The sequence below is a fragment of the Chiloscyllium plagiosum genome, unplaced genomic scaffold (assembly GCF_037043375.1).
Source record: "Chiloscyllium plagiosum isolate Xiang-an unplaced genomic scaffold, Cpla_swu_hap1 HiC_scaffold_5, whole genome shotgun sequence".
Lineage (NCBI taxonomy): Eukaryota > Metazoa > Chordata > Chondrichthyes > Orectolobiformes > Hemiscylliidae > Chiloscyllium > Chiloscyllium plagiosum.
The window spans coordinates 72,883,965-72,905,536 of NW_028270143.1; the positions used below are offsets into that span (position 1 = coordinate 72,883,965).

At 40.5% G+C, this 21,572-nt stretch overlaps 1 protein-coding gene across 1 annotated transcript in view; it reads right to left on the reverse strand.

Annotated features, from left to right (window-relative positions):
- LOC122549953 (tomoregulin-1-like) overlaps positions 1 to 21,572 on the reverse strand; it is a 231,098-nt gene that overhangs the window by 106,537 nt on the left and 102,989 nt on the right. Inside the window, exon 3 of the mRNA XM_043690236.2 lies at positions 12,055 to 12,184. Coding sequence (XP_043546171.2) covers positions 12,055 to 12,184 — 130 coding nt within the window. The remainder of the gene's footprint in view (positions 1 to 12,054; positions 12,185 to 21,572) is intronic.

Below are 21,572 nucleotides of genomic sequence, written 5' to 3' on the forward strand. Positions count from 1 at the left end.
CGGGACATCAGGAATGGGTCACCAACATGGCATTTCTTTCTGAAGACAGGTTCAAAGGTATCAGCCATATCTTTTGCAATGATGCAACTGATCAGTTTTCCCATCATTTGGATGGCGATGTTTATGGACCTCCCTCCTCCCTGTGGTTGTTTAATTGACTGCCATCATTCATGACTAGATATGGCAGGACTGTAGAGCTTAGATCTGATCCAATGATTGATGATTTGCTTAGCCCTGTCTATTGAAAGCTGCTTCCACTGTTTGGCATGTAAATAGTTCTGTATTGTAGCTTCACGAGATTGGCACCTCATATTTAGATAAGCATGTCCCTTCTCATTCACTCTTTAAGTTCTAGTCTTCTGTTTTTGTCTATAAATAGATGGGCCGGTGCATTGTAAAATACAGCCTCACACAGTTAAGTCATATTCGTGAAAGTATATGAAACTAATCAAAGAGAATTTCTAATTACATAACATGAAATCAAAGTCAATGTTGTAGCGAGGAGAGCTGCTGCACACAGCTGTTCCATTTGATCACTGTAAACACAGTATGACTTGGAGAAATTGTACGGAAATATCAATGAACAGATATCCCTCAACTGAAGGCACACCCTTACCACCCAGAACAACAAGTGATATTTGATTCCACAACTTGTAGTCATGAGGCCTATAGAGATGGGAAGTCACATCTTGAAGTTTCAGCATTTGATTCTTTTTCTCCCCACTTCTTACAAGGATACCCAGTAGAGCTGTAGCAATGGACTTTCTGGTCAGGGTTTCTGGTAGAATTACTGCAGTCACCTCACATCTGAGATAAAGGCAGGATCCATTTTTATTATTAATTATGGGATTTGGGTGATATACTGGCTGTGCACACATTTATTGCCCATACCTAGTTGCCCTCGAAAAGCTGGTTTTGAGCTGCCTTCTTGAACTGCTGTCATTCCACATGTTTTAGGTAGATTCACACTGCTGTAGAGAGTGAGTTCCAGGATTGTGACCCAGCATCACCGCTGAAGGGTGATTGGTTTTATTTCTAAGTCAGATTGGTGAATGGCTGTGGTTGCAAGAGTTGGGTTGGGAGGTAGTTGCGGTACTTGTAGGCAATGATGTTCCCATAAAGGCAAGGGATATATTACTTGAAGTAAGTGAGCCCATCATTTCTGACTATACTCAGGGGCTACTAAACACAGACACAATGTCCTTGATAATAGCTCATTGGCATGTTTGGAACAGAGGTGTTGATACTGGGTAGGACACCAATAATAATTATTAATAGGATGAACAGCCTTTGATAGGGTTCAAATAGGCTCCAACACCAAAAGCCCATGTGCAAGGGCATCACAGCAATCAGAACAGTTTCCCACTACCTCTATTCAAGCCACAGGGTTTGCACTGTATAAAAAGACTTGAAAAGGAAGAATAAAAGCAAATTTTGAGCAGTTGGTAGATTTTATATAACGACTGCAATAGTAGAAGATAGATTCAGGATGTCCAAAAGCTGCACCATACTTGAAGGAGGACTCTCTGAAGGAATCTCCTCCTCAGCAATGGGAGGAAGAAACTGCTTTTACCACAAAGCATACATGACTGATTGTAGATGAGGATGTAGCAGGAATACTGTGTTCTTGGATACAGGGCAGGAAGTGCTTTAAATGATGTAACAAGGTCAGTGATGGTGAGTATGCATTTAGTTACAGCCTGATATCACTCCTACCTCATTCTACCTTTTCAGACCTATTCCACATATTGCACCGCATTCCCCCCCCATTCCAAACACCCAGTTTATCTTACAACTGGAACCATGCTTCTTTTTCCATCAATGTTCTTCAATAACTGTGTTATGTATATTTATAATCTTTAATGTTAGTTGCTATATGCTTGGATTTCTGGTTTTGAGTTAGTAATTAGTCTGAAGTCAACAATTAAATAAGTATTCCTATAACCATGGTGATTTTTTTCTTAACTAATTTTGAAGTTTAAATGCAGTGTAAACAGATTTGTGCACTAATGGATTTTGTTTATTTTAAAGTGCTTGCAACCAGTACAGGAAACAATAGGGCTCCAAAGAGGGTGCTGGAATCTGAGTTTCTATTAAGCTTAAAGGATATAGAACAAAGATCAAAGAAAATTTACAGCCCAGGAATAGGCCCTTCCGCCCTCCAAGCCTGAGTCGATCTAAATGTACTGTCTAAACCTGTCGGTCAATTCCTAAGCATTTGTAAACCTCTGCTCCCCACCTACTCATGCAGCTGCCCAGACAGATCTTAAATGTATCTACCGTGCCTGCCTCTACCACCTCTGCTGGCAACGTGTTCCAAATGCCCACCACTCTCTGTGTGAAGTACTTACCGCGTGTATCCCCCTTAAACTTTCCACCTCTCACTTTGAAAGCATGACCTCTCGTTATCGAATCCTTCACCCTGGGAAAAAGCTTGTGTCTATCCACCCTGTCTATACCCTTCATGATTTTGTAAACCTCAATCAGGTGTTCCTCAATCTCCTTTTTTCTAGTGAAAATAAACCTAACCTACTCAACCTCTCTTTATAGCTAGCACCTTCCATACCAAGCAACATCCTTGTAAACCTTCTCTGCACCCTCTCCAAAGCATCCACATCCTTTTGGTAATGTGGCGCCCAGAACTGTACACAGTATTCTAAATGTGGCCTAACCAATGTCTTGTACAATTTTAACATGACTTGCCAGCTCTTATACTCAATACCCCATCCGATGAAGGCAAGCATACTATATGCCTTCTTGACCACTCTATCCACCTGTGCAGCAACCTTCAGGGTACAATGGACCTGTACTCCCAGATCTCTCTGCCCATCAATGTTTCCCAAGACTCTTCCAATCATTGTATAATTTGCTCTAGAATTAGACTTGCCTAAATGCATCATCTCACATTTGTCTGGATTGAAAGCCATCTGCCACTTTTCCACCCAACTCTCCAGTCTATCTATATCCTCCTGCATTCTCTGACAGTCCCTTATGCTTTCTGCTACTCCACCAATCTTTGTGTCATCTGCAAACTTGCTGATCATACCAACAGTGCCCTCTTCTAGATCATTTATGTATATTACAAACAACAGTGGCCCCAATACTGACCCCTGTGGAGCACCACTCCATTTCTCCATTTTGAGAAACTCCCTTCAACTACTACTCTCTGTCTCCTGTTGCTCAACCAGTTCTTTATCCACCTAGCTAGAACACCCTGCACACCATGTGACTTCACTTTCTCCATCAGTCTACAATGGGGAACCTTATCAAACGCCTTCCTAAAGTCCATGTATATGACATCAACAGCTCTTCCTTCATCTAACAACTTGGTCACTTCCTCAAAGAACTATATTAAGTTGGTATGGCACGATCTCCCCCGCACAAAACCATGTTACCTATCACAGATAAGTTCATTATTTTCTAAATATAAATAGATCCTATCTCTCAGTACCCTCTCCAGCAACTTCCCCACCACCGACGTCAGGCTCACTGGTCTGTAATTACCTGGAATATCCCTACTATCCTTCTTGTACAGGGGACAACATGAGCAACCTTCCAGTCCTCCGACACCTCACCTTATTTAAGGATGCCACAAAGATATTTGTCAGGGCCCAAGCAATTTCCTCACTCGCCTCCCTCAGCAACCTATGATAGATCCCATCTGGTCCTGGGGATTTGTCCACCTTAATAACCTCGAGCATACGCAACACATCTTCCCTACTTATGCCAGTGTGATCCAGACTAATCAAACTTCTATCTCTAATCTCAAATCTCAAAATTCATCATGTTCCTCTCCTCAGTGAACACTGATGCAAAGTAATCATTCGGAATCTCACCCATTCTCTCAGGTTCGGCACACAGCCTTCCTTCATTATCTTTTAGTGGACCAATCCTTTCTCTAGTTACCCACTTGCTTCTCACATAAGAATAAAATGCTTTTGGGTTTTCCTTAATTCTGCTTGCTAAAGCTATTTCATGATCCCTTTTAGCCCGCTTCATTCCTTGTTTAAGACTTGTCCTACTCTTCCGATATTCTTCCAGGGCCCGTTCTGTTCTTAGCTGCCTAGACCTTATGTACGCTTCCCTTTTCCTCTTGGCTAGTCATACAATTTCTCCTGTCAGCCAGGGTTCATGAATCTTGCCCTTCCTGTCCCTTGCCTTCAACGGGACATCCCTATCCTGCACTGCCATTAACTTATCTTTGAAAGCCTCCCACATCTCAAATGTGGACCTCCCTTCAAATAGCTGTGTCCAATCCACATTTCCCAGCTCCTATGTCCACAACTGAGAGACTTTTAGTTTTAATTTTGAATTTAAGTGTATTAGTCCTGAAGATTTTGATACAGGATGGCTGTATTGACCAGTGCATCTGAGAAGGGAATGATAGACTTAGTGTATTAGATTACCTCAAGAGTGAAATATTAATGTTAGTCTAAGGGCGGAAGCGTGGGTATAAAAATGCAAATATCATTATTAAAGCTTAGCACAGTGATGCGCAGGTGTGAGGTAGCTCCAGAAAGAAGCTATCACAGTTTCAGTCTAAAAGCTGAAATCGCAAATGATTTAAATCTACTCAGGTGTTAGGTACAGGGACTCTGCTGTGATTATTGTGAGCTGTTTTGGGAACTGTACAGAAGCTTTAACTTTTCAATTTTTAAAGGAGTGTTTTGGCAATGATCTGTATTGCTATATGTTTAAAAACATCTGATCTTGTATTTTAAGTAGATAGATTAGTCTATCTTATCAATGTTCCTTTTGTAATAAACATCTGATTTGTTGCTAAACTAGAATCTTTAGCATTGTGTTCTTATGTTTCATATGTAGACACTGCTTAAAACCAAACCAAGCCAGTTTCTTGTCTGAGATCTGACCTACCTTGTAATAGCATCAGCTGGGATCATAACAAATATCTATCTATTCAATCTCATCTTCATGCAATTTGATGCCACACCTTGATTCTCCCCATGCTAATCACCCTCGCCATTTGCACTATGGCAATTAACTGAACTTATATCACTGCAATTATTTCTAAGTTTGTTCTTTCTTTGAGGAACAGAGCACAAAGCTCAAGAGAAAGCAAAGGAACTAGAGGTGAAACTGCCAAAAAATTGCACTTAACAGCTGCAGAGGTTGAAGGGCTAGACCTCAGTGATGTATTAGCGTCTCTGGTATAGAATTGAGACCACATAGTTACCTGGTAACAAAATGAAATATCAGTGGCCCACACATCATACAATACTCTGTCATGCCACTTAACTTCAAAAGCAAGAGAAATATGATCATCTTTTAGTGTTATGTTGTACACTTTTAGTGACTAACAACATTCCTCTCCTCCAGGGCCTCTAGATGTACAGCAGCAGTTGTTGAACCTCTGAATTAATTTTCAGGGGAGCTGATTTGTCTGGGGGTACACAATCATAGGTCTTATAATTACAGTGTACCAGTACAGTTACATAGACTGTGATGGGTCCAGTTAGACAGATAGTTAGACTTTCACGAGTTTTGAGATTTGTAGCTCAGGTTGAGGTTTTGGATGTAGGTTTTCTCGCTGAGCTGAAAGGTTCATTTCCAGACATTTCGTTACCTTACTAGGTAACATCTTCAGTGGACCTCAATGCTGAAAATTCCTGAAAATAGAAAGCAGGAATTTTCAGCATTGCTTTGCATGAGATCCACTGAAGATGTTACCTAGTTAGACTTTCACGTGTTCACTGAGTAAGAGTAAATAGTGGGGACAAATACAGTTGTGGAGGCTGTATTTTGGAGGGAACATCTCTCTTCAAGCTTCTTGCAAAATCAGGAAATTAAAGAATACGCCAGATTGAAAGAAAAACTGATCAAATCTGTAAACACTAGTGGTAGATTAGAAGATTTGCCAGGTTTTAAGATCCAAGAAAAATGACCAAAGAAAAGAGGGAGGGAGTCTTAGAAAACTTCCCAAAAAAGCTTGAAAGTCATGAAATGAACTTAAAGCAATCACCAGTACCAGGGAAAAGGTACTGGGAAAAGAATTAGACCTAACTGTTGACAATTTCTAGGGGATGGCCTTAAAAGAGGTGGCTGAAGAGTTAGCAGATGCATTTGTTATGATCTTTCAAAATTCATTAACTTCTGGAAGAATGCCAGTGGGTTGGAAAGCAGCCAATGTAACACCTTTATTTAAGAAAAGAGGGAGACAGGAAAAGCAGGAAACTATAGGTCAGTTTGTCTATCACTGGTCCTTGGGAAATTGCTAGAAATGAATGAAGTTATAGCAGAAATTGCAGTACTGTTGGCAATGATCTTTTCATCTTCACTGTCAACGGGGGTGGTACCAGGGGACTGGAGAGTGGCGAATGTTGTGCCCCTGTTCAAAAAAGGGAATAGGGATAACCCCGGGAATTACAAGCCAGTTAGTCTTACTTCGGTGGTAGGTAAAGTAATGGAAAGGGTACTGAGGGATAGGATTTATGAGTATCTGGAAAGGCACTGCTTGATTAGGGACAGCCAGCACGGATTTGTGAAGGGTAGGTCTTGCCTTACAAGTCTGATTGAATTCTTTGAGGAGGTGACCAAGCATGTGGATGAGGGTAGAGCAGTGGATGTAGTATACATGGATTTTAGTAAGGCATTTGATAAGGTTCCCCATGGTAGGCTTATGCGGAAAGTCAGGAGGCATGGGATAGAGGGAAATTTGGCCAATTGGATAGAAAACTGGCTAACCGGTCGAAGTCAGAGAGTGGTGGTAGATGGTAAATATTCAGCCTGGAGCCCAGTTACAAGTGGAGTTCCGCAGGGATCAGTTCTGGGTCCTCTGCTGTTCGTAATTTTTATTAATGACTTGGATGAGGGAGTCGAAGGGTGGGTCAGTAAATTTGCAGATGATACGAAGATTGGTGGAGTTGTGGATAGTGAGGAGGGCTCTTGTTGGCTGCAAAGGGACTTGGATATGATGCAGAGCTGGGCTGAGGAGTGGCAGATGGAGTTCAACTCTGCCAAGTGTGAGGTTGTCCATTTTGGAAAGACAAGTAAGAATGCGGAATACAGGGTTAACGGTAGGGTTCTTAGTGAGGTGGAGGAACAGAGGGATCTTGGGGTCTATGTTCATAGGTCTTTGAAAGTTGTCACTCAGGTGGATAGAGCTTGTAAGAAGGCCTATGGTGTATTAGCGTTCATTAGCAGAGGGATTGAATTCAAGAGTCGTGAAGTGATGTTGCAACTGTACAGGACTTTGGTTCGGCCACATTTGGAGTACTGTGTGCAGTTCTGGTCGCCTCACTTTAGGAAAGATATGGAAGCTTTGGAGAGGGTGTAGAGAAGATTTACCAGGATGTTGCCTGGAATGGAGAATAGGTCGTACGAGGATAGGTTGAGAGTGCTAGGCCTTTTCTCGTTGGAACGGCGAAGGATGAGGGGTGACTTGATAGAGGTTTATAAGATGATCAAAGGAATAGATAGAGTAGACAGTCAGAAACTTTTTCCCCGGGTACAACAGAGTGGTACAAAGGGACATAAATTTAAGGTGAAGGGTGGAAGGTATAGGGGAGATGTCAGGGGTGGGTTCTTTACCCAGAGAGTGGTGGGGGCATGGAATGCGCTGCCTGTGGGAGTGGTAGAGTCAGAATCTTTGGTGACCTTTAAGCGGCAATTGGATAGGTACATGGATGGGTGCTTAAGCTAGGACAAATGTTCGGCACAACATCGTGGGCCGAAGGGCCTGTTCTGCGCTGTATTGTTCTATGTTCTATGTTCTATGTTCAGAATACTTAGAAAATCATGAAGTGATCAAACAGGTCAATATTGTGCACATCAAATTAAATATCAGTTAATGTGTCTTTTACTTTATTTGAATAGTGCCGTAGGATCACTTACGTCTAGCTAACAAGAACCTCAGTTTAATATCTCATCCAACAATGTAGTAATCCTTCACTCCTGACTCCGAGAAGCGAACACTACAACAGCTGACACTAATCGGTGAACAAGTGACAAAGTGTTATGTATGAAATATTACAACAGCTTCTAATTCATTCTGAAACAGTTTCCTTTGAGGACTGGAACAGTGAAAGCAAGTATAGCCTAAGCATAAGAATCTTAATACCAGAGTGTAACAAAGAGATCTAGGGGTGCAAATACAAAGATTTTTAAAGGTGAAACCATTGATCGAAAATACTTTAAGAAGGATAAATGAAATTCAAGATTTTATAGATAGTAGGAATGAATTTCAAAGCAAGGAAGTGTCACTGAATCAGAAAGTCACTAGTTAAGATGCAGCTGGAGTACCATATGCTGTTTTGGGATTAAGTAGAATATCAGAGCCATGAAAGTGTGCAGTGAAAATTTGTTTAAATTATAATAGGAGCGAAAGATTAGAGATATGAATAAAAAACTGAAAATTGTGCCTTTTTTCAGTGCAAGATGTGATCTAATCAAGACTCAAATTTGTGAAAAGCTTGAAATGATAAATAGTGCTCTTCTGGCTGGTAAATCAATTAATAAAGTTACTACTTTACGAGTATCACTTTAAAAAAAAAGATTTTAGAAGATATTATTGAAACATGAACATGTTATCATCTGCCCATTTGAGGCAAAGACTACCATATAATTTAAATGGGAATTGGATAGGTTTTTGTAAAGGAAATATATAAAAATATTTTAATATTCAATTGGAGTATATAGCTCCAGTTGAAGAATAGACACAAATATTCTGCTTCTGAGCTATAAGCACTATAAACATCATTAGTCTGTAACATTAGCAGCTCATTTTTATTATAGTTTATTGATGGCTTTATGTTTGCTCTTCTTTACTTAAATGGGACAACAATGTCTGATGAAACAGTTGAGTTGATAAATCAAAACAGATTGCCTGTTTCAGTGTGACAAGAAATTATAGTTTTACTGAAGAAGTCGGAATTTAGGTCATGTAGCCAATAAGCTGACATATATGATCGAATAACAAATTATACAACCTCTCAAACTTCCTTCTTTGAATAGTCTGTAAAATTTTCCACATTGTGGTATCTCCTGAATTAGTTAGTTCACGATTTACTCTGAAAAGACAATTCCATGAATTTGCACCACTGTTACAAGGCTTCACAAACACAAATGTGAACCAAGAGTTTGGGATCAGAATCACAGGATAGAAAATTGCTGGGGCTGAGAAGTTGACATGTTACACCTGAATTCTAAGTATGTGGTTCAATCTTATGAAACTTGGCATCCGGAACTGGAATCACAAAAGATATAAATTTGATTTGTGTAGAATTGTTAATAAACCCAGTTATGGTACTGACAGTGGACTGCACATGTGCTAAAAATACTATCATTGGAATCAGTAATGGAAAGTCTAAAAAGAAATAGCTGTTTCTTCCATGTGCCCCTTACATTCCAGCATCAAGGGAATCCAGAATTATGTGGAAAAGCCAGGAAAATGGAGTTGAGGATTATCAGATCGGCCATGATCTTATTTAATGGTGGAGCAGGCTCAATGGGTTGAATAGCCTACTTTTGGTCCTGTGTCTAATAGTCCTATGTTCATTTCCAGAGCACTCTCGATGGAATATAGAAACTGCCTTAAAGAGAATGCTGATCTTGACAGTATGTGGACCACATAAACATTTCAAACAACAATCCATTGCTAAGGGACCAAGTACCTTCACATTAAATGCTCAGCATGGAAGAGGATCTTCCAGAGAAAGACTGCCAAGTCGTCAAAGACTTCAGTCACCTTTGCCTACTTCAGTGTCAATAATGATAAACATCTGGTCTGTGCTGCCACTAGTGCAAGCACCTGCCTCAGCACCTGAAAGGACTCCCGAGATATGGGATCACACTGACCTCCAAATGAGACATTCCGATTCTATGTGAACAATTCCAATTGTACAGTAATTACTTTTAATTGCATGCAGGCCTTGGATGGTGCAGATGGGATTTAAGGCTGAAGTGAGGCTCCTTGCTTGGAATTTTGAAGAGTAACGGGGTGATACAGATATTAGAGGGGCCTCTCCATCACTGCAAAATTAATCCTAAAACCCTTTATGATCTTCTGGCCACACATAAATGGTGCATTTCTGTAGGCAGTTACTATCCAGAGATATGTTTCTGCAAACATTCATCTCATTAATGTGTATTCATCATGCCATGGACTTAGTTGGAGTGAAGGCAAGAAGTTGGCAGCATCCCTATCTGCCACTTTATTAAATCTATCCACAGATTTCCTGCTCTAACCTTCTCTTGTAGCCATTGTATTTATAAGACGAGTCCAATTCAGATTCTGGTCAATGGTAATACCCACAATATAGATGATGGGGGATTCAGGGATGGTAATGCCTTTAAATATTAACGGGTGATAGTTAAACTCTCTCTTGTGGGAATGGTCATTGTCTGTGTTAGGATGATGGGTCTGAACACAGAAGTATTTACAGACTTTTTTACAAAATGTGCTGTTTTTCAAAGGAGAATTATCACAGAAAAATTGTGGAATTAAATTCAATGACTGCCTGGTAAAGTCCAGCGTGAAGCCAAATGAATATCACACTTGTAAATTATCAGGGAAGTTTCAGGCAGGATAAGATTTAACAAGAAGAGATAATGAGGTGTGTTGCCTATTTCTCTCTGCTCAGCAGAAGATCATTTCTTGCAGATCTGTCTGTTTTACCTTCCAGGAAATAAAACCATTAAAAAGCCAGTTTCAACTCAGTTGGAGTGGACTAGTGAGATTGAATGCTCATGTACCAGCTGGGGTTTGAGTATTCATGTGTTATGACAGTCAGTTAAAGGACTATCCCTAGTTATCTCTGTGTTGCAGGTAAAGACTTTCTTGCAAGTGCTGCAAACCAGTTAAAAAATTGAATCAGGATAAAGGAACTTCAATAACCTGCAAAACGAAGAATTTTAAAAAATCTAGTTGTTCAACCTGCAAAGTTATTGCTCTCAGTAACCTCCACTGCAACGGTTGCATCCTTGAACCTTCACCTCTTCATAAACAATCCAGAGATTGATCTGTACCTCTGTTTTCATTCTGTTTATCTTTTTGGACAACTTCGTATTTCTAATCTGTGCATGTGTGTGTTGTGTTGTTCATTCTTCTCAAACTTAATAATTAATAAACTCACTCTTTTTTCTTATTTCAAAGCAAGCCTGATTAAATTGGCTCCTTTAGGTGTCATTGAATATAGATGCAACTCAATTAAATGCTCACTCTACCAAAATTGCCGTGTAGATGGGTTAAAATTCTGGTTAAAAGATGGAAGAAAAAGAAATCTCTAAATATAAAAGTGAAGATCCAAGGTATCAACTGTCATGTCTACAAAAAGGAATGCAAGTTAAAAAATTGTTAACGTCCTTGATGATGGCAGTCTCACCATGTCATGCTTTGCACAGAAAAAGGACATTAATTTAATTTGTTTCAAACTATTGATTGCATACCGATAAACTTTTATTTCAAGAGAGGGAAGGGAATCTATTACATATGTAAATTGTTTTTATTTAATTGTATGCGGGTGGTTGGCATTAATTGGGGATTCACATTTCCTATAAAAAGAAACAGACTAAACCTGATTGTTAGGTTAGGAGGTGGATATTTGTAATGTGTAACTCTTGTACGTATATGCTTACAAAAGTGTGCAAAGATTGGTCCCTGTTGCATTCTTCACCTCCAGGCTTTCCTGCGTATAACAAGTGCAAGTTCAGATAGGAGCCAGAGAAATAGGCAAATTTCCAGGGTCTTACAACTTACAATGAGTTCCACATTCTGCATTCTGCCCCCTTCAGTCCACCCCAAACATCAGCCTACCTTCAGCAGCACTTAAAAATGACCAGTGGTCTCAGATCCCATATAAAGAAGGAGAGGCATTTTACTGTGCTGTTTGTTGGTTGTTTGCTTTCCTAACCCATTCCCATACACTGCGGATAAAGTAATCAGCATTTGATATATGATTAGTAATGCTATTCAGAAAGTTATTTGTCAAATACATTTTCATTTCCAACAAGGAAACTATATTTAAGATATCACAAAAAGAAAGTTTAAAGTAAAATGATGTTTTGATCAAAAGTTGAGTGTTCTGATGTAATACTCACCTGTATAACATAGACCTTCAGTTACAGCTGTGATTTCTTTCTGATACTTGCATGCAGCCAGCCTCATGAAACATTCATTTTGATAAGTATCTCCATTGGATGCACAAACAGGGATGTAATGTGTATGACACTGAAAGACAAAAAAGAAGATTGTCAATTGTATGCCTCTAGATCGTGACACAAGTTCCTTCTCTCAAGGTCAAGCATGATCAAACAGAACGAAGACGACAACCATTTAGAACAAGAATCAACAGCAACTGGCATACTATAACAAGACTGGAAAAGTCTAACACTATACCTCAATGTCTTCCATTACTACCATGCTAAAAACTAAATCAAATGGTATATTACAGCTCTCCAAACGTTACTCTGCATTACACATCAGTGTTCCAGCTGGTTCAAGCTTTTGTGGGGGTCCTTCCATTAACATTTGGTTAAATGATCCACCAACTGCTTCATTGACCTTACGACTCTGATTTCACGGCTCAAACACAGACATCCCCGTGACTCCTACTCCACTGCTGTAGATTCAGCTAGCTGATTAATTCAAGAACTCCAATTGCAAAAAGGCTAACAGTATTTTATGAAGAGGTTTACTGAAAATTTCTTCCTTTAAATTCAAGCTAATTACATCTTCCAGTTGCTCCTCTCTTTATCAACTTTATCTTGGACTGAATACCAGCTCCCAATCAAGGTCAATAGATGCAGCATTAACTCTATTTCAGTTATAGATCTGGCTTTATCTCTCAACTTCCAAGAAGCTATAAGCTACAAAAGACCCAAAGCTGGCAGTTTCTCAGCTGCTTTACAGGGGCAAAAAACAGTTAGCTACACCCGAATCGAACCCACAGAGGTAAACATAAAATACGGACTATCACTAAGCTCCACCAATCTGCCTGGCTATGTGATACACCATGTTATAGAGTCACAGAGATGTACAGCATGGACCCTTCGGACCAACTGGTCTATACTGACTAGATATCCCAACCTAATCTAGTCCCACATGCCAGCTCCCGGCCCATATCCCTCCAAACTCTTCCTATTCATATACCCATCCAAATGCCTCTTAAATGTTGCAATTGTACCAGCCTCCACCACTTCCTCTGGCAGCTCATTCCATACATGTACCATCCTCTCCGTGAAAAAGTTGCCCCTTAGGTCTCTTTTATATCTTTCCCCTCTCACCCTAAACCTATGCCCTCTAGTTCTGGACTCCCTGACCCCAGGGAAAAGATTTTGCCTATGTATCCTATCCATGCCTCTCATAATTTTGTAAACCTCTATAAGGTCACCCATCAGCCTCTGAAGCTCCAGGGAAAACAGCCCCAGCCTGTTCAGCCTCACCCTGTAGCTCAGATCCTCCAACCCTGGCAACAACCTTGTAAATCTTTTCTGAACCCTTTCAAGTTTCACAACATCTTTCCGATAGGAAGGAGACCAGAATTGCATGCAATATTCCAACAGTGTCCTGTACAGCCATAACATGACCTCCCAACTCCTGTACTCAATACTCTGACCAATAAAGGAAAGCATACTAAACACCTTCTTCACTATCCTATCTACCTGCGACTCCACTTTCAAGGAGCTACCAACCTGCACTCCAAGGTCTCTTTGTTCAGCAACACTCCCTAGGACCTTAGCAGGACTTATAAACTTAATGGTCAGATTTGCTTTCCCAAAATGCAGCACCTCGCATTTATCTGAATAAACTCCATCTGCCACTTCTCAGCGCATTGGCCCAACTGGTCCAGATCCTGTTGTAATCTGAGGTAACCCTCTTCGCTATCCACAACACCTCCAATTTTGGTGTCATCTGCAAACTTACTAACTATACCTCTTATGCTCGCATCCAAATCGTTTATGTAAATGACAAAAAGTAGACGGCCCAGCATCAATCCTTGTGGCACTCCACTGGTCACAGGCCTCCAGCCTGAAAAACAACCCTCCACCACCACCCTCTGTCTTCTACCTTTGAGCCAGTTCTGTTTCCAAATGGCTAGTTCTCCCTGTATTCCATGAGATCTAACCTTGCTAATCAGTCTCCCATGGGGAACCTTGTCGAACGCCTTACTGAAGTCCATATAGATCAAATCTACTCCTCTGCCCTCATCAATCTTCTTTGTTACTTCTTCAAAAAACTCAATCAAGTTTGTGAGACATGATTTCCCACGCACAAAGCCATGTTGACTATCCCTAATCAGTCCTTGCCTTTCCAAATACATGTACATCCTGTCCCTCAGGATTCCCTCCAACAACTTGACCACCACCGAGGTCAGGCTCACCGGTCTATAGTTCCCTGGCTTGTCTTTACCGTCCTTCTTAAATAGTGGCACCACGTTTGCCAACCTCCAGTCTTCCCTCACCTCAGCTGTGACTATCGATGATACAAATATCTCAGCAAGAGGCCCAGCAATCACTTCTCTAGCTTCCCACTGAGTTCTCGGGTACACCTGATCAGGTTCTGCGGATTTATCCACCATTAACCGTTTCAAGACATCCAGCACTTCCTCCTCTGTAATCTGGACATTTTGCAAGGTGTCACCATCTATTTCCCTACAGTCTATATCTTCCATATCCTTTTCCACAGTAAATACTGATGCAAAATATTCATTTAGTATCTTCCCATTTTCTGTGGCTCCACACAAAGGCCGCCTTGCTGATCTTTGAGGGGCCCTACTCTCTCCCTAGTTACCCTTTTGTCTTTATTATATTTGTAAAACCCCTTTGGATTCTCCTTAATTCTATTTGCCAAAGCTATCTCATGTCCCCGTTTTGCCCTCCTGATTTCACTCTTAAGTATACTCCTACTTTCTTTATACTCTTGTAAGGAGTCACTCGATCTATCCTGTCTATACCTGACATGTACTTCCTTCTTTTTCTTAACCAAACCCTCAATTTCTTTAGTCATCCATCATTCCCTATACCTACCAGCCTTCCCTTTCACCCTGACAGGAATATACTTTCTCTGGATTCTTGTTATCTCATTTCTGAAGGCTTCCCATTTTCCAGCCGTCCCTTTACCTGCGAACATCTGCCTCCAATCAGCTTTTGGAAGTTCTTGCCTAATAGCATCAAAATTGGCCTTTCTCCATTTTAGAACTTCAACTTATAGATCTGGTCTATCCTTTTCCATCACTATTTTAAAACAAATAGAATTATGGTTGCTGATCCCAAAGTGCTCCCCCACTGACACCTCCATCTAAACCTTTAAAACTATGGCAGTCCCAGTCGATGTTTGGCAAGTTAAAATCCCCTATCATAACTACCCTATTACTCTTACAGATAACTGAGAGCTCCTTACAAGTTTGTTTCTCAATTTCCCACTGACTATTGGGGGGTCTATAATATAATCCCAATAAGGTGATCATCCCTTTCTTATTTCTCAGTTCCACCCAAATAACTTCCCTGGATGTATTTCCGGGAATATCCTCCCTTTGCACAGCTGTAATGCTATCCCTTATCAAAAATGCCACTCCCCCTCCTCTTTTGCCTCCCTTTTTATCCTTCCTGTAGCATTTGTATCCTGGAACATTCAGCTGCCAGTCCTGCCCATCCCTGAGCCACATTTCCATAATTGCTATAATATCCCAGTCCCATGTTCCTAACCATGCCCTGAGTTCATCTGCCTTCCCTGATAGGCCCCTTGCATTGAAATAAATGCAGTTTAATTTATTAGTCCTACCTTGTCCCTGCCTGCCCTGACTGTTTGACTCACTTCTGTTCTCAGCTCTACCCGTCTCAGATCGATCTCTTTCCTCACTATCTCCCTGGGCCCCACACCCCCACCTTACTAGTTTAAATCCTCCCAAGCAGTTCTAGCAACTTTCCCTGCCAGTATATTAGTCCCCTTCCAATTTAGGTGCAATCCATCCTTCTTGTACAGGTCACTTCTTCCCCAACAAAGAGTCCAATGTTCCAAAAATGTCAATCCTTCTCCCATACACCAGCTCCTCAGCCATGCATTCATCTGCTCTATCCTCCTATTCCTGCCCTCACTAGTTCGTAGCACTTGGAGTAATCCAGATATTACTACCCTTGAGGACCTCCTTTTTAAATTCTACCTCACTCTCTGTAATCTCCCTTCAGAGTCTCAACCTTTTCCCTTCCAATGTCATTGGTTCCAATGTGGACAATGACCTCCTGCTGGCCCCTCTCCCCTGTGAGAACATTCTGCACCCTCTCTGAGACATCCTTGATCCTGGCACCAGGGAAACAACACACCATTCTGCTTTTTCTCTGCTGGCCACAGAAACGTCGGTCTGTACCTCTGACTACAGAATCTGCTAACACAATTGATCTCTTGGAAGCCAATGTACCCCTTGGTGCATTGGAGCCAATTTCAATACCAAAAACTTGGCTGTTCGTGCTACGTTCCCCTGAGAATCCATCACCCCCTACATTTTCCAAAACAGCATATCTGTTTGAAATGGGTATATCCACAAAAGACACCTGCCTCGGTGCCGACCTCTCTCACCCTTCCTGGAGTTAACCCTGGATGTGACTGTATCTGAGACTTTCCCCCCTTTCTATAACATACTGTTGCTGTTGCAAATTCCTCATTGCTTCTATCTGTCTCTTCTACCGATCCACTTGATCTGATAAGATTCACATCCAACAGCATTTATGGCAGATATAATCCGCAGTAACCCTTAAACTCTCTTTAAACTCCCACATACTGATATTAACACAAATAAATTACATTTTAGCTCAAAACCTTCCTCAACTCTGGGAAACCACATGAATTATTTATTCTTTGCTGGAATGACTGCAAAGGTCATGTCTCTAGATCTTTAGCTAAGTAAGCTCTCCTGCTGTCTAATGGTCTTATTTAAGTCAGGGAGGCAGTAATGTAGCGGTAACATCACTGGATGAGTACTCCAGAACCACAGGCAAAATTCTGGGAATATGGGTTCAAATCTTGCCAAGGTCAATGTTGAAATTACAAATTAATTTGAAAGAAAAATCTGGATTGGACAGCTAATTTAACAGCAACAATATAACTACCGTTAGACAAATCCATCTGGGCCACTAATGTCCTTTAAAGAAGATCTGCCATCCTATGTATGATTGCTGAACCACAGCAGTGTTAAGTGTCTTCTGGGCAATAACTGCTGGCCTAGCCAGTGACGTCCACATCTCATGAGCATTTTTTTAAAGTCAATTTCCAATTAAACATTTCAGGTTAAATAAACGCCAAGTTTGATTGAAGTGTATTTACTTCATAGTTGCTTTGATCAGTCTTTCAATCAGATGCCCCATTTTCTATCTTCTAAAGAATTCAGAAAACTAAAGGTTATGTTCAAAAATTGATGAGTTGTGAACTGAGTATTTGCAACTCTAGTCTCACATATCTATACAATTCTCCCGATATCTTTTTTCTGTCTTGCACAGTCTTCATGGACTGTCTAGTCTAAGTGTTCATCATTGTCTGTGTCACCTAGTTACTCCTGAATTTGCCTGGGTCTGGACTTCAGAGGAAACACAAAATTGCATCTCAATGTGTCTTCTAATATTGATGCTGCCAGGGTTTGGGCAGTTAGTGCCAGGGCACTTCTTTGGTACAGAGTAGGCTGAAGCAAGCACCACATCAGGTGGGTCTCTGCTCTCCACTTGCCAAAAACCTCAGCCATGAAGCACAGATCTCATGCAGCAGTGAAATGTAAAATGTGCTGTTGCATAATGGTGCAAGAGCAACACTGGAGGTGCAAGAAGTGTGGAATTCAATGTGTCAGCCTTAACCAACATCAAATTTCAGGGACATTGACTCAGGTGAACCTTTAATGGAAACGTGAGGGATGAGTTACTTTGAGGTACAGTCAGGGTAACCAGACTTGACAGAACTAGCTGGGCAAAGTACAGGTGATCTCTCCATATTTTGCCTGGTGTTTGGAAATTCACTTGCTCAATTACAGTAGGAATTGTTGCATTGATTTACATTTAAACCTAGGGCACCTTTATGCACTTGAACCACTTATCACTGGCGTAAAACCGGATTCCTAACCTTCATAAACTTCAACTGATGGAAAATATTTTATGTTTTTGAAGTAATTTAGATCATCAACTCAAACCAGGTATATAATAATCTTCAATACAAAAGCAAAATCAAACATCAGAAGGTGATGTATCGAAGCATAGAGAGTATCAGAATAACTACTGAACCAAAAAGCTATTAAAGTTACCATTCTAGAATTTGTTTGCTATTCTTATCTACTGCAACTTAGGCTTCCACCTGCTTTAAATCCTTGACTTACTGAATGATCACTTTGCCACTGACTGAGGTTCTCATTCCCCTCAGATTGATTAATAGCACCTAGGTAACATACAAAGCATAAGACACTAGAGCAGCAGCTTTTAATTTAAAACTGACTAGAAGAAACACTGTCACCAAGTTCAATACCAATTGTATATTGTGATCATTATATGAGTGTGATTGCATTTCTTTATTCAGCATATTCTGCCTGTGCAAAGTCTCATCCTTTTCAACATGCCAAGATGTGTAAAGTGCTATTTTCTTGCATGCTATCAGCATATTTCCTTGTCATTTTCTACCTGAAAGGCCATATATAAATGAAGGTTGTTCTTGCATTTCCCCATGCTGGCTTTTGCTTAACAGCATGAGTTGTTAGACCCCTATTTTATAGTTAGCATTTCAGGAAAAGAAAGCTTTAGGAGTTACTTATTACTACACATTCTTTGTAAACACAATTTACATTTTTAGAAGCTCGTCACAAAACGATTAGTACCCTTACCAGATGCTACTCTGAATGCCTTGAGTGGATTGTTTCAGAGCTCTGGTGCCAAATTTGTCTTATACTGAATACAAGCTCTCAATAACAGGTTAAGTCATGAACAACAAATGTAGCACTAACTATCTATCAGGGGATCCACAGACTTTCAGGAGACAGAAAAACAAAAAAAAACATTGATATGCAAATACTATACCATTTCACTTATACAATTATCAGTTTGTCTTTTGTATTAAAATATTTTAAAATCTTTGCACATAAAGAAATCACTTCACTGTGTACATGTAGATGTGAAATTGTACCACTGATTAACTAAAATATTTTGCTGTCTACTTGTATTAAATAAACACCAAGATCATGTGTATTTACTTGTGTTGGTGTTTGTGTTAAAATGCAAAGCAGCATGAAAAGTTGGATAACGCAGTCAACAGTACAACAAGAACAAATCAGTTAAGAGCTTGGGAAAAGAAGATGCCATTCTTCATGTGCTATTAGCAATCCTTCTTCCAATTGGCAGATGCAGTGTTTCCTTTTAATCCTCAGTAAGCTATCGTTCCAAGTTCCACTACAGGATTTTAGTACAAATTACAAACTGACATGCCAGCACTGCACCAGCAGAGCTGCTTCCTTTCAAATTAAACATATAATTTAAGGCCCTCTGTAATCTCAGATCATTGAGTCATAGAGTTATACAGCATGGAAACAGACCCTTCAGTCCAACTCGTCCATACAAACTTCAAGTGGTCAAGTTCAGTGAATGGATCTTCAAAGGAAATAATTACGCCTCACCCCCACCACAGCACCAAGCCCTCACCGCACTCAATGAATAACATCCCCATCAATCACACATCAGCAGTCTCAGGCACTCAGGCTATAGGTCCAATATTCAGATGCTCCATCTCATCCTTACAAACCTTCCAATGCTATCAGCCTCAGACTCAATGCTGACAGCCTCAACATACTGGAGATGTTGCCCTGCTTGGTGCTGGTTGCATTAGAACCTATCCTATCCTATCCAGCACTATCAAGAACATTGCTGATAGTGATACTTGGAAATCACACAATGGTCTGAGAATAGCGTGCTTCATAACTGAACGTTAAGTCAGTTTAGTAAAAGCAGGAATTTCCAGTTAAATATATCTCAAACTGTAATTTAGATTAACAATCAGGATCTAATTTAGAACTTTAAAATAGAAAAATCTGGAAATCTATTTAAAGTGCATAGAAAACAAAAGCAGCCTGACGGTAACAGTTAATGGATGCAGAGGGAAAAGTAGATATTATTTTAATGATTCTACTTTTACATGCAGTGGCAAATGAATTGTCTTTTTGTCTTCAAGCTAGAAGATTGTAAATTGTTATTACCTTATTAAATTAGTAACCAGTCATCAAATCTCCAGGACAGTTTGAAATGGGCAATAAATGATGGTCAAGCCAATTCTATCCATGTCCCATGAATAAAAAACTACCTAAATAAATAAGGTTAGGTAAATATGGTAAGGCAGGTGAGAGTTTGGAATGTATTGCAGCCTTGGACAACAACAGCTGCAGCACATTGCTGCAGCTTCACAGAGCTTGGCTCAAAGGTACTGAGTCAGAGCTCCTGACATGGTCCACCAGGAAGGAGGAGGGCTACATGGACACATTGTTCTGGGAGGCAGTACTTCGGTTAAGTAGAAATTTAGAGTTAGTCAATGGTTAATCAGGGTTAGGAAGCTGTAACTGTGGATCAGAGAGGGCTGTAATGATGGAGGAGGCCCAACCCAAGACTTTGACCAGGTATGGGGTACTTGCTACCTGTGTGAATGAAAAAAAGGACTGTAGGATGGAAAAGCAATTGGGGCATGACACCTTTGAGAGATAAGGTTTTAATTTGTCACCAGTGTTAATTGGGAGAAAGTGAGGACAGCAGATGCTGGAGACCAGAGTCGAGGGTGTGGTGCTGGAAAAGCACAGCAGGTCAGGCAGCATCCAAGGAACAGGAGAATCGATGTTTCGGACAGAAGCCCTTCATCAGGAATTCTCCTGCACCTCGGATGCTGCCTGACCTACTGTGTTTCTCCAGCTCCACATCAATGTCAGTTGGTTGGTTCTCTGGATGTTTCTAGCAACAGCGAATGTTTTGTAGTTTTAAAATTCCTCAGTTCCTAATGCACCTTCTGTGTGGTGGTTTGCATGGAAACTGAGCCAATTTCTTTGAGAGAGAGAGAGAGAGAGAGCAAATAGTGAAGAGAGATGCTTCTCTTTTAGTGATATGCTGAAAGGTCTCCCTTGAAACGTTGTATTTCAAGAGGTTCTTTCAGGTGGCACTGCCTATGATAGCCATGGTACCAATTACAGTGCTTTGCTTTTGCTAACATCTTCCTGATCCTGCAATAGGTTTCCATGGGGCTAGATTGTAGGGCATAGTTTTTTTTGCACCTGAATCCTTAACCCCAATAGGAGAATTCCTTGGTTGCTTTACCTCCACTTTGACTTGGCTTTGTATTGTTAAGCTGGTTGTCTTGTCTCAATTCAATTTTCAACAGTTCCACTTGGTTGAAGGTTTTACAAATCATGCACTGATATTTTTCTATTTACATTAAGTGTGTTGGCAAGTGAGTTTCATGGCAGCCAGCCCACCATGGCCCAGAGTCCACTTCTCACCTATTACTTATGCAATGTTGGGAATGTTTTTCAGTCAATTGCATGACAACTGTTTGCAACTGCTGGGACCTCCTGACTTATACAGATCTGGCGTCATATATAAAGCCAAGCATCACAGCACTTTGG